The sequence below is a fragment of the Hibiscus syriacus genome, unplaced genomic scaffold (genome assembly GCF_006381635.1).
Source record: "Hibiscus syriacus cultivar Baekdansim isolate YM2019G1 unplaced genomic scaffold, ASM638163v2 tig00111708_pilon, whole genome shotgun sequence".
In the NCBI taxonomy this organism is placed as follows: Eukaryota; Viridiplantae; Streptophyta; class Magnoliopsida; order Malvales; family Malvaceae; genus Hibiscus; species Hibiscus syriacus.
The window spans coordinates 2,551,775-2,565,029 of NW_024063159.1; the positions used below are offsets into that span (position 1 = coordinate 2,551,775).

The 13,255-nt window shown below is 30.6% G+C and overlaps 1 protein-coding gene across 3 annotated transcripts; it reads right to left on the reverse strand.

Moving 5' to 3' along the window:
- Positions 1–9,651: 9,651 nt before the first annotated feature.
- On the reverse strand, positions 9,652–11,266 carry LOC120168095. Of its 3 annotated transcripts, none has more exons than XM_039176923.1 (2): positions 11,099–11,266; positions 9,652–10,445 (listed from the first exon to the last, which is right to left on the reverse strand). In XM_039176923.1, the coding sequence occupies exon 2, from the start codon at positions 10,364–10,366 to the stop codon at positions 9,902–9,904; it is 465 nt and encodes a 154-aa protein (XP_039032854.1). In that variant the 5' UTR covers positions 10,367–10,445; positions 11,099–11,266; the 3' UTR covers positions 9,652–9,901. The 3 variants fall into 3 exon arrangements, 2 of the variants coding, with proteins under 2 accessions (XP_039032854.1, XP_039032853.1); XM_039176922.1 differs by having other exon boundaries at positions 9,653–10,414; XR_005520096.1 differs by having other exon boundaries at positions 10,435–10,459.
- Positions 11,267–13,255: the final 1,989 nt, after the last annotated feature.

The window sequence follows — 13,255 nt, forward strand, 5'->3', positions numbered from 1 at the left end:
GTTTTGATGATTTTTGTGCTAGAACCAAAACGAACGCAAAGGTATGCGAAAAAACGTACAGAAAAATATGAGAATCATGCCACAAGAGTAGAGAGAAATCATGTCACAAGGTCAGAGATGCTTATTCAAAATTAAAAAGACTCAAGAAAAAATAAATATATAATATAAAAAATAAGAGAGATGATATTCTCCGACGGTCAACAACCAACATTAAGATTGATTCCCCTGCCGACTAAACAAAGACCAAAAAGAAAGAAGATTGCGACACAAAAATATTGAAAGAAAACTAGGATGAGAGAAAAGGAAGGGGGTTAAGGTTTAGAAATAGATCAATTGAATTAGTTCGTTTTAGATAAAGTTAAATAATTGAATCACACTACATAACAAAAAAATTACTTCGCTTTCTGATAACTAAAATTATTGGATCTCAAAATTTTAAATTTTAAATTTTACAAATTTAATTAGAGTTAAATAAAAATATTATTTATATAATAATTTTATGAAATAACAAATTAATAAAGTTATATTTTTTAAAAAATATTTTATAATTTTAAAAATAAATTGAGAATTTCAATATGTTTTTTAGAAATTTAGAACTATTACTTAAAATATTGAAAGTAATATCTAAAATAATTATTTTCACACCGTTGTTGACCCTATAAAAAGTCTTAATATAAAAATAAGTGCATAAACTATATTTAAGATTGACTTTTGGTGCCTAAAGAATTTTTCGTTAAAAATATGTGCTTAAAGTTTTTTCGTTACACTTTTAGATGTCTACCGTTAAAAAACATGTTAAGTGACACGTGACACGTCTAAATTTTTTAAAACAATTAAATAATATTTTTAAAAAAAATCTTAACGTGACACTTATCAACATTTTTTTAATGGAAGACACCTAAAAATATAACGGAGAAAACTTTAGGATTCTATTTTTAACAAAAAAATTATTTAGGCACTAAAACATTTTTCGCGGCATTCTTTAGGCAATTATTTTTTTATTAAGCCATTTAAAACTATATCCTATAAAATTAGTAGATTAATCATGAAGTGTTTCTTGAATTTTTTTATATTGACTTAAATAAAGACAATTTATTTAATGACATGTTTTAGTATATCATATTAGTAGTGTGTTTCAATATACGAAGATTATTGTAGACTCAACTTTATTGTAGCGAAATATAATATAATCTTTTCATATAATATTTATAAATTTAACTAAATTTATTAAATTTATACAAGACTTCACGTAAATGATGTGTCGTATGATGTTAATTGATTTAATAAAATTTCTGAATTTAACAATGAATATGAAATAGAGAAAATAGCATGATAAATTCACGTAAATGATGTCACGTATGAAGTAATATAATAATTGGTATAATCACATATTTGATCTATGTTATTTGTATATTGTCCCAATTTAGTCATATTTTAAATAAATTTTAGCATAAAATATATATTTTTAAATGAAAATAAAAATAATTTTTTTAAAATAAGTTAATAATAAAATATATTTTATAATAATATATTTAATAAGTTATTATAAAATATATTTTTAAGTTAATATATATATAATATTATGAATTTAAGTATTTATACACTAATGTATAAAATATATACATCATGTTGTCTACTTTAGACCACGTAATGGTCTTGGCCTGACACGTGGCATGCATGTGACATCATTCGATTAGAAGATTAAATCTATTTTAATTTATTAAAAGTATGACTAATTTGAGATAATATATAAATAACAAGGACCAAATGTAAGATTATATTAAAATATTTAATTGCCGTTAACGACAGTTAACTCAGGATGACCACACCTTAATTAAATAAAAATGAAAGTGATCATATCTTAATTAAATAAAATAAAAAATGACCATATCTTATGTTTTCTGAAATCATTGATAAAAAATAGATAAAACACAAACATAAATGATTATCCGTGTAATTAATTCCTTTTTTAAAAAAGCTAGAACGCTATTAGCACCCTTAAAAAAAGATATTCAACAACTTAAAAAGCTAACTGCCAAAAGTGAGGGAAAAATAAAAATATTGGGGGTTAAATTCGAAAAACTAAAAATTGTATTGCAATAAGAAAACGACAATTGATTTAATTACCAAGTCATCCTCGAAAACAAAAGTTTGAAATTTTCGTATTGCACTTGGATTTATCGAAATTCAGATATTTTGTTCACAATGAAGTTATTAAGATTCTATACTTAATTAGCATAATTTTAATTAGGGTAAACTACAACCAATGGTCACTAATGTTTGGTAAATATTTGTTTTCATCAGTGATGTTTAAAAAGTCACAAATCAGTCACTAGCATTATAGTTTGTTACAAAATGATCACTAATGTTATCATTTGTTACAAAATGGTCACTGGACATTAACAACCGCTAACAAATCATTACTACAGTAATGAAATACTGATGTGGCACTTTAAATCAGCTGACACGGTATGTTTGACCGACCGTTTGACTCCTCTTTCTTCTCCTTCTTCGGTGAAAACTATGACGGACAAAGTTGGAATGGTACTGAAATTTCAGCAAACAAATCAATATACAATTTAGTTGAATCAAGGTCCAAGGAAAGTGAAGTAGAGTTACTGCTCCCATCAAATGCGATATCCGGGGTTGAATTGGAAGGAAATGAAGTAGAAGTTTCCCCATACTCGAGCATGTCACCTGCTGAAACTAGTAACGTTGCCCAAAAAAAACTCTGGATGCTGAGCCACATGATGATTCTAAAACGCAGGTATATCAGTATCAGGATATAACGGATTGCGGTTGTGATCACGTTTTCAGTCGCATTGCATTTATTGCAGTTGCAGATATAACGGATGTTATTACGGTCATTACGGATATCGAGGTCGTGAATCTTTTCTAAATGAGTTGATTTTTTAAAAGAAAACTGATTTCCCAAAAAAATGAAATAGTGGAAAAATAACAGAATAGCGGTCCGCTATCTGCTAAATTACAGCCGCAATCTACCGTTATTGGTGTGATTCTGATTCCACACCGCTATTTTTCGCGATAGCGGTATCCAACGCCGCCACGATCTCGATATAGTGGTCGTGACACCGCTATCCAACCACTATTTGAATCTCTGATCAGTATATAAATCCCTTTTTCTTTTGAGAATTGTGGATTTGAATACTCTCTTATTTGAGTGCAAAGTGATTGCTTGCTTATTTGCTGAATTGGTTCATAGTACCTTGTTGCCTCGAATCCACCGGCGGTGCAAAGAACGTCGCTGTTTAGTTGATGTGGATTTTTTGATGTCCTTACTGGTTCAAACAGTTAATCACAGGTTCATGTTTTCCTTTGAATTAAAAGAGAAGGCTAGATTATGCTTCCTTTATAGTTTTTAGTACTGCGTATCGATATATACTCGGCAACTCATACCCTTGTGCTTGCTAAGACGAGAAACTTAGACTTGAAACCTGGAACTTATTTCTTGTCATTCGATCTGTGTTTGTCAGCTATCTGGTAGTATTATTTAACGATCTGCAATTGCCTTGATTTTAATCTCATCGTCTTTCAGTACTCTTTCTTTCCTTATGGATCCATTGCTTGAACTAATCCCGAATAGTTCTAGGTTCAATTCGATACACTTTCTTCGCAGTCGTAGGCAATCGTATAACAAGCAGCCCCCTCTGAAAAAATGTCCGGAATAGTCTTATGTGATGGTTCCATTTTATACTAACATCAATTTGTTCTTTATATACATATACACACACATGCCTCACATGTTATGTGGATTCTTCTCTTAGTGCAGAACCACCTGTTCATGGGGATCTGTTAGACAAGGCAGTTAATGTCTATTTTATTTAAAGCCTCAATGCTTTCCCCCACCCCCACCCCCCAAATAACAATGGGTAGAGGAATAAAAAAAAATACGTTTGATGGTATTAATGTTTACGGATATTATTCACAGCCATGAAGAAGCGCAGTCACGAATTTTTGCACCATTCCTCACTGTCTTATTTCACAAAGAAGAAGAAGAAGAAGAAGAGTCAAACGATTGGTCAAACATGCTAAGTCAGCTAGTTTAACGAACCACGTCAGCATCCCGTTATTGTAGCAACGATTTATTAACGGTTGTAAACGTCGAGTGACCATTTTGTAACAATCAATAACATTAGTGACCATTTTGTAATAAACGATAATATTAGTGACCATTTTGTAACAAACAATAACGTTAGTAACCATTTTGTAACAAATGATAACATTATTGATCATTGGCGTAATTTACCCTTTTAGTTAATCATGGAAGATAAGCTACATCAAACTAACTGTGTAAGATATGATAAAAATACAAGATAAAATGCACACATACATTAGAATTTAGATTTTATAATTTTGATTTAAAATAATGTAAATTAACTAATAAAATACTTAAAATTTAATATTCGTGATTAGCTTTAAAATTTATGAGGAGCTATTTGGTATTTATTTAGTAGTGAAATTTCTAATATAATTTGATATTAGGTATTTTAAACTCTTGATCAACTAATATAGTCATATATATACAATCAAAATTTTAAAAAATTGAATTAAAAGTTGACCAGTTGAATTTTGGGTTAATTACATGATTGATAATTTTTGTTTGTGTTTTGTCTACTTTTCTTCTCTGATTTTAAAAAATATAATATATTGTCACTTTTATTTTTATTTAATTAAGATGTGATCACTTATGATTAACTGTCGTTAGATCTTTAATGGATTGCTAACGTGATATAATGGATTTATAAAATTAAAAAGGTAAACTACACAAATGTTCACTAATGTTTAAATAACTTTTTAGTTTTCTTACTAAAATTTCAAAAGTAACAAATTGACCACTAAAACATCAAATAAATCCTTAAATTATAATTTTATATCTAATTTAACTAAAAAATTATATTTTTATTTATCATTTGAAATATTCAACTGCTACATGTCAGAAAATGTTATTTACATAAATTGATGAGTAAAGCCCTCGCCCGCTCTTAAATTCCCCCGTTCCTTTTATATTCCTTAAACCGCCTTTCCCACAAAAACATGTTCATTCTTTCCTACAAAATGAAAATTTCCCCTTTCAAATCCCATCCTTCAGATTTCTAGCCTTGGATTGTTGGACGATCACGATGATCGAAAAGGATTTTTTATGTTTTAGTGATAAATTTGTTACTTTTGAAACTTTAGTAGGAAAAACAAAAATTTATTTAAATATTAATGACTATTTATGTACTTTACCATTTTTAATTTTATAAATTCATTGTCCACCAACAGTCAATCAAAAGTCTAACAACACCCTATTGACAAACCATAAACAAAAGTAATTAATCATGAAGTTAACCCTTTAATTTTTTTTGGTTGCCCTATCAATTCTAGAGCTTCACCTTGATTAATCTATACCACTCGGATCGTACATATAATTTTGGTAGATAAGTTTTCTAACGAGAATTTTTTATATACATAAAAACTCAAACTTAAGACCTATTTAAACAATATTAAACTACTTATCACTTAAACCAACTCAACATAATAGCCTATTTACTTATTAAAACTTGGCTTAAAGTAAGAAATGTTTCCCTTTGGTGTCCTTAAGGCAAAGGCATACTTATAAGTTAATGAAACCTTTTGAGGCCTACATTACTCCGACTACGGGTGTTTACCGAATGAGTCGACCGCGAGTTGGGTAATGTTCGACTCGTGCTCGTTAAATAATTTTATTGCTCAATTTGACTCGTTGCTCGTTAAGTTCATTAAAATTTTGCTCGATTCGTGCTCGTTAAGAAAACTTGTTGTTCGACTCGTTACTCGTTAAGTTCAATGCTCATTGCTAGCCTCGTTGTTCGTCAAGCTCCCCGAAATTTTTACCTTATTTTCTTAACTAAAGGTAAAATCTACTAAAACTATATAGAACTTAATATAAACATAGATTAATAAATTTAACAAAAAAAAATATCAAAAGAGTGTATGGAGTAATTTTAAAGTCTAAACTCCATAATAACAATCCACAAATAAATTAAAATAATAAAAAAGATTTAATTTTTGAGTGTGTGAAATATTTTTTTAAAATGACTACTAAAAACTTAAAAAAAAAAATAACGAGTTGCTCATGAACTTATCGAGTCAAGTTGAACTTTGCTCGACTCAACTCATTAATGTATCGAGTTGAGTCAACCCGAGTAAAATTTTTACCGATTTTTGACCGAGTCAAGTTCGAGCTGCTCACGAACTACTCATCTCATTAAGCACCCCCAACTCTGAACTCTCGGTTTTTACTTAAAGTACCTATCTCCGACACTTACTCCGGCTCTCGATTTTTAGTTATCTATCTCCGGCACTTATTATTGCTCTCGATTTTTACTTAAGCACCTATCTCCGGCGCTTACTCTGATTCTCGGTTTTTACTTGAGTACCTATCTCCGACATTTACTCCGACTCTCGGTTTTTACTTAAGTATATCTATCCCCGACACTTACTCCGACTCTTGGTTTTTACTTAAGTACCCTTCTTCGACACTCGTGACTTGAACATATTAAGATAGGCGTAAGAATATGATTTTAAAAAATAAACTCCAAATTTATCATACCCGTATTGGATATTCATTCCGGTTAACATAGTAGAAAACATGGGCATATATCAGGGGGCAATGAACTCATCTTCCAACAAGCAAAGGTGCAAGAATCTAATGGGTACCTGTCCAATAATGAGCCTTTCATGTACAATTACCTGCATCTATGCCGTATGCAAAAACAAAACGTAAAATCGTATAAAAGGCGTTCGTAATCGCAGTGCAGATTACCGAATAATAATCTCCGAAGAATAGGCATAGACGAACATATATGAGTCCATTATGTTATAGTTTAACTCGAATTCAAAGTGACACAAATTAATTAATATATAAATATTGGAAAAGTATGAAACTCGGTTTGATTAAAAGTACAAAACTTTATTAAATTAGATTTCTACTTTATTTAGTTTTCCTTTGTAATCAAGTATATATTCCTATAAATAGATACTAACGGTCAGGGTTAGATATTAAGTTTTTCTTTCACCAAAATTCTCTTGTATTTTCTTCCTTCATATTAGTGAAATTCTTCTCCTCTGTCTGTGGTTTTTCTCTTTTAGGGTTTTCAAGAAAATTCTGGTGTTCTTTGTTTTTATTTTTCGACCGTGTTTATTTATTTATCGATAATTATCGTTTCAATATTATAACAAATTGGTATCAGAGCTTTGTGTTTAAGATTATGGCAACAATGAAATATGATATTCCGATGTTGGATTGAAACACTAGGTTCTCGCTATTGTAGGTGAAGATTTGAGATGCTCTTGCACAGTTAGATCTCGACGATTCAATAGAAGGATTTGATGAGAAGTCAGTTACACAATGAACGAATGAGGAAAAGTGTAAGGATCATAAAGCTCCTTCTCAAGTTAGTTTACACTTATCAAATCAAATTTTACATAATGTGTTGAAAGAAAAAAAAAACAATTGTATCTTTGTGGGCGAAATTGGAGCAATCTTGCATGCATAAATCATTGACTAACAAGTTGCAACTAAAGCAACATCTTTGTTCGTTCAAGTTGGCGGAAGGTTCGTCTCTTAAAGAGCACATGACTACATTCAAGGAAACCGTCTTTGATCTAGAGACTTTAGAAGTGAAGTATGATCAAGAAGACTTAGGACTAATCCTCCTATGTTCGTTGTCTCATTTATACTCATCTTTCAGAGACACAATATTATACAGTCGTGAAACTCTCATTCTTGAAGAAGTTTACAATGACTTGCACTTGTTTGACAAGATGAAACATCTTGTATCTGGTTTCGAGCCCCAGAAAAATTGTCTCGTGATGCATGAATAGACTAGCTCAGACAGTGGGAGAAAAGGCGAGCGCTCTTCTGATAATATTGGAAGGGGTAAATCAAAATCTTCTAACCAAGGTAAAACTTGTCATTATTGTAAGAAATAAAGGTCATGTTATAAATCGGAGTGTTACAAGTTGCAAAATAAAAACAAAAGAGAAGCTGAAGAGCAAAACTCTGGGAAATATGGTAAGGTCAATATAGTATAGGAGTACGATGACAGAGAACTCCTAATTGCGGCTGACGACAACTTTATAAGAAATGACGAGTGGATACTTGACTATGGTAATAGTTTTCATATGAGTCCTAATTGTGACTGGTTTGCGACGTATGAAGTTGTATCTACAGGTGATGCATTTTTTGGGAAATAATGTCTCTTGTAAAGTCGTAGGTATTGGCACAATCAAGATTAAGATGTTCGGTGAGATTGTTCGAACACTTGGTAATGTGAGACATGTTCTAGATTTGAGTAGAAATCTAATTTCATTAGGTACTCTAGATTCAAAAAGGTACAAATTCTCCAGTGAAAGTGGAGCTATGAAAATTTGCAAGGACTCTCTTGTTGTGTTGAAAGGGTAGAGAAAGACTACTAAGTTTTATGTTCTACAGGGGTCAACAATTTTAGATAATGCAGTTGATGTTTCATCCACTAAGTCAAATAAACAAAATAACCGTGGGCAGAACGGTTATGTGAAGCAGAAAAGAGTTTAATTTCGTGAACATAATGAATTTGAAGATAGAATTATCATTGATGATCGAGATCGTGATATGCATGATATTGCTCGTGGTGAAACATTTGCTAGCAAAGTTGACACTTATGATAATCATGTCGATGTGAAGACTAAATCCAAGCCTAGAAAAGTTTGGATTTAGTGGGTGTCTATTTCTGAAGATTACCCCTTTGAGGGGTGTTGTTGAAGAGGTGGAGAAATTGTTCGTTGAAGTGAAGAATTGTTTTTTTGTTGAGTTTGGGTGTCACATCAAATTTGGATGTTTTGTCTCGAAACCTTTACACTTTCAGAATTCGTATAAAGGTGGATATTTGTTAGAGTTTGACTTGAATACAAAATGACACAAATTAATTAATATATAAATATTGAGAAAATAGGAAACTCAGTTTGATTAAAAGTAGAAAACTTTATTAAATTAGATTTATACTTTATTTAGTTTTCCTATATAATTAAATATATATCCCTATAAATAAATACTAGGGGTCAAGGTTAGATGTCAAGTTTTTCTTTCACCAAAATCCTCTTGTATTTTCTTCCTTCATATTAGTGAAATTCTTCAAGATTTTCTCTTTTGGGTCTTTCACGTAAATCCTGGTGTTCTTTATTTTTCTTTTTCGGTCATGTTTATTTGTTTGTCGATAATCATCGTTTCAATATTACAACACATTATAGCCCAAAAAAAAAACATTGGCGGAACCTAGGTCCAAACCACTTCATATTGAAGAGAAAGTAAGCAGATGAATTGTCTCTATACGTTCTAATTAAATTATCATGCCTAAAACATTGGGTTTACAGCCAACATTCATATCGAATAAAATGTGACTTATCGAATTCTCCTTTGACCCATAAGAGGAAAAGTTACAAATCGAAAGCAGATGAATGCCATTAGAAGAGAGAGGAAGTTTAACAGAAAATGAAGCATTTAGGAGAATACAAGGATACCTAAATTGCCCTGGCACACTAGATAAGAAAAAAGTTCTACCAGAAAGCAAGGGAAGCCAAGTTGCATACAATGTAAATAGCCGGGTAACATCCATTAGTTGAACTAGATAGCATGTACATACATGGGTGTTATACGTGCCACCGAATTTACGAAAATACTGAAAGAAGAGTCGGCACTGTAAGATGATGAATCCAGTGATGATAAGGAATATAACAGCATTTCAAAAATTACAACAGCAGAATCAGTTCCAAAACCAGATAAAATAGAACTGAATTAAAGATAAGGAATCACCAAAAATGGAAGGAAACAATTACCTAGATGGAATATCAGATAGAGAGATTTACTAGGCCTCACTTCTTATTCATCATGTGTTTGGCAAAGTGAAAAAGAAAGACACCTATATAACAGCCGCAATCTCACTTGCCTCGACGACTGCTTCAGCAGCTCGACGCGGCTTACTCTTACGCCTACTCCCGATTGCCGAAAACCATTAGACTTTGAAGAGTCATCATGCTTGGTCTGCTGCCGAAGCCATTCTCTTCTTTCCCGAATCGGCCTCTCTTTCACCTGGGGGTTATGTTTTCTCTTTTTGCCGATCTCGGCAGCAGGGGGACTCTTTCTCTCATTGGTTGTGATATCAGCTTTTCCATTCTCACCATCCTCCTCTTTACTTTTCCGACTCTTCGTCGTCAATTCATCTTTCAACGGCTTTTGTGGCCTTCCCCTTCTCTTCTGCATAGGAATTTTCTCTTCTTCGCCACTTCCCGCGTCATCATGGTTGCTAACAGTCGACTTCTTTCCTTTTCCTTTACCTCTACCCATACTCTTAAACAAGCTAATGAAAAGCTACCATTAAATTCAAGTTGCAGTCTGCAAAACCATAAATCCACAGATAAAAGAGCTTGGTTAAAGAGGCTGCCAAACCATGAAATACTTAAAAAGCTAGCCAAATTACCTTATAATTGAAGTGATACCATTGTCTAGCTAGTATTTATAATAATAAGAGAGCTGATTCAATTTCCAGAATACATCAAAAACAGTTTAAAAGCTTTAAAAAGGACATCCAAAGATCATAATCTTGGTTTATAATTCTATTAGAAACGAGGAAAAGTACTTTTTTATCTTTTAAAGTTTCAAGCTTTAATAATACCCAGGACTGAAAATTGAATTAGACCCATTTTTCCAAACATTTCCACCATCAAATGGGGAATACCATGAACTTGCAAGTGCAAATTTCTATCAAAACAATTGATACTAAATACTCAAATTTACATGAACTCAAACCTTGGTAACCAAGAGAATATCAATATACCAAATGACAAACAGAAGAAACATAAAAAGGAACTAATAATAAAGCAACAAAGAATTAGAAAGTAAAAAAGATTCTTTTTTTAAAAAAATGAAGAAACTAAACTTTAAAAACATTTCACAATCTTTAATAGCTCATTCAATCAAAGATCAAACGGAAAAGCATATAAATTTCAAGAGAGATGAACATCAACAACAACAACAAAAAGGAATAAGCTTAGAAAAAGAGAGAGCAGTGAAATCAACCTGAAATGAACCAAAGTAAATATGAATCTTAAACAAGAAACCCATCACTTTGAATCTGTTCAAAACAAAGCAGTCATACCCAAAATTAAGTTGATAAAGTTAAATACTTGGAATAACAAAAAGGAAGGAAAGATTCAAACTTTAAGAAAAATATGATCTAGAGAAAGAAAGTATATGTGATTGACTTTGGCTCTTTAGTCTCGTGTTTCGATTGGTGCTGTGTGATAAAATTGAATTGCTGAGGCTATTTTGGTAACTGTTAGTATTATTACGTGAAAATAAAATGAAAAATAACTGTGAAAAAAATGGAAAATTAACTGATTTTTTTTTCTAAAAAACAAATTTTAAAACTAATATTTTATTAACAAAATACGAAAATCATCTAATCACAAAAAGCATTTTTTTTCTTTTAAAAATCATGATTGTCAACACACATTTTCGTCCTACTAAGATTCAAACTCATAAAATAAGATAGAATTTTGCTATGATTCAAACTCCTAAAAATAGTATAGAGTTCTACTATGATTTAAACTCCTAAAGATAGGATCCACAAGCACTATAAATAGCCATTGTAACTCACTATGTAACACACGATTTACAGACAGGAGTTACACAAAAGGAACACCAGAAAAATACGAGCAAAGAAAAAGTGATTTCGAGGTTATTGTAAACGATTCAAAGTAATAAAGGTGAAAGCTTTTTTATCTTTCGTTTGTTCTCTTTACTCTTCACTTGCATGCGTTGTTAATCGTGTTTTCTTTGGAGAACCCCAAAGATAAATGTTTTAGCCGATGACCTAGAGGGAGTTTTTTCGAAACTTTGATTTCAAATTTATGCTCCATAGAGGCTATTTCGCAAAAACAAATTACATTTTTAGAATGAGAGTACGAAAATCTATCAAAAAATGAAATTTTTTTTATTTTGCCGGTTTTAACTCAATGTTCTTTGACATTTACCCACTTAATTTACATTCCTTTCAGTTTTTTTATATTATACATACTTGCTAATTTTATTTTAATTTATCACTTTTTTAATTTTCTCTATTTATATACGTTATTACCATATATATATATTTATTTTCTTTACATTTTTATTATTACTATTATTATTATTACTATTATTTTCCTTTTATTCTATTATTTTATTATTTATTTTATATTTTATATTATTTTATATTTATTTTTTATTATCTTTATTTTTTATATTCTTTATTTTGTTATTATATATTATTATTTTTATATTATATATATTTGTTAATATATCATTTATTTGTTTTTTTATATATATTGTATGTCTTTATATTATTAATTATTTAATTTATTATATATATTTCTTTTTTATTTATTATATATATATATATTTCGTACTTTGTTATTATTATTTTGTTTATTTGTTTTATTTATTTTCTTTTTATTTTTCTTTTTTATATATATTTTTATTATTTGTTTTTTACTTACTATTTTATCTTTGCTTTCTTCATTTATTATTTTACTTAATTTGTTTTCTTTTCATTTTAATTAATTAATTAATTTCTTACCATTTTATCTAACATGGCTTTTTTACTTTCTTAAGGGTACATTTTCAATCAATCAATATAAGTTTTGGATCGTTATTTACCTTTCAATTTAAACTTTCAACTTTCTTAATTAAAGACAACTGAAATTACATAGTACCGAAAGAGCGGTTCAAGGGTGCTAATCCTTCCTTGACCGTAACCGACTCCCGGATCCGACATATCACTGGTAAGAAGCATATCAGGTAAGAAATAAGGTATCCGTTCAACCCACTTTTCGTAAAGTAAATGATCGGTGGTGACTCCCAATCCATTTTCAAGTCAAGCCCAATTCCGGGCACAACCGAAAGACGGTTGCGACAGCTTGGCGACTCCGCTGGGGACAGGTAAGTGAGTCAGCCTAAGGTAATTTCAGTTGTCTTTTTAACGAAAAGGGTAAGTTTAAATTTTAAGGTAACATTTCGATCCTTTTTTATTTACTTTTGATTATATTTTCGGGTAAATAGTTGTACTAATCGTTTTCTCGTGATTTCAGCCTTCAAATCTTTTTCATTTAAGGCTCTATACCTGAGCTATAAACCCTGTCTTAAGTGGGGGTGAAAGCGACGCCTTCGTGAATTTATTCACCGTGCGGGCATAGCAAG

Coding starts and splice junctions, on each gene's coding strand:
- LOC120168095 (XM_039176923.1), bottom strand. CDS start 10,366: ATGGGTAGAGGTAAAGGAAAAGGAAAGAAGTCGACTGTTAGCAACCAT.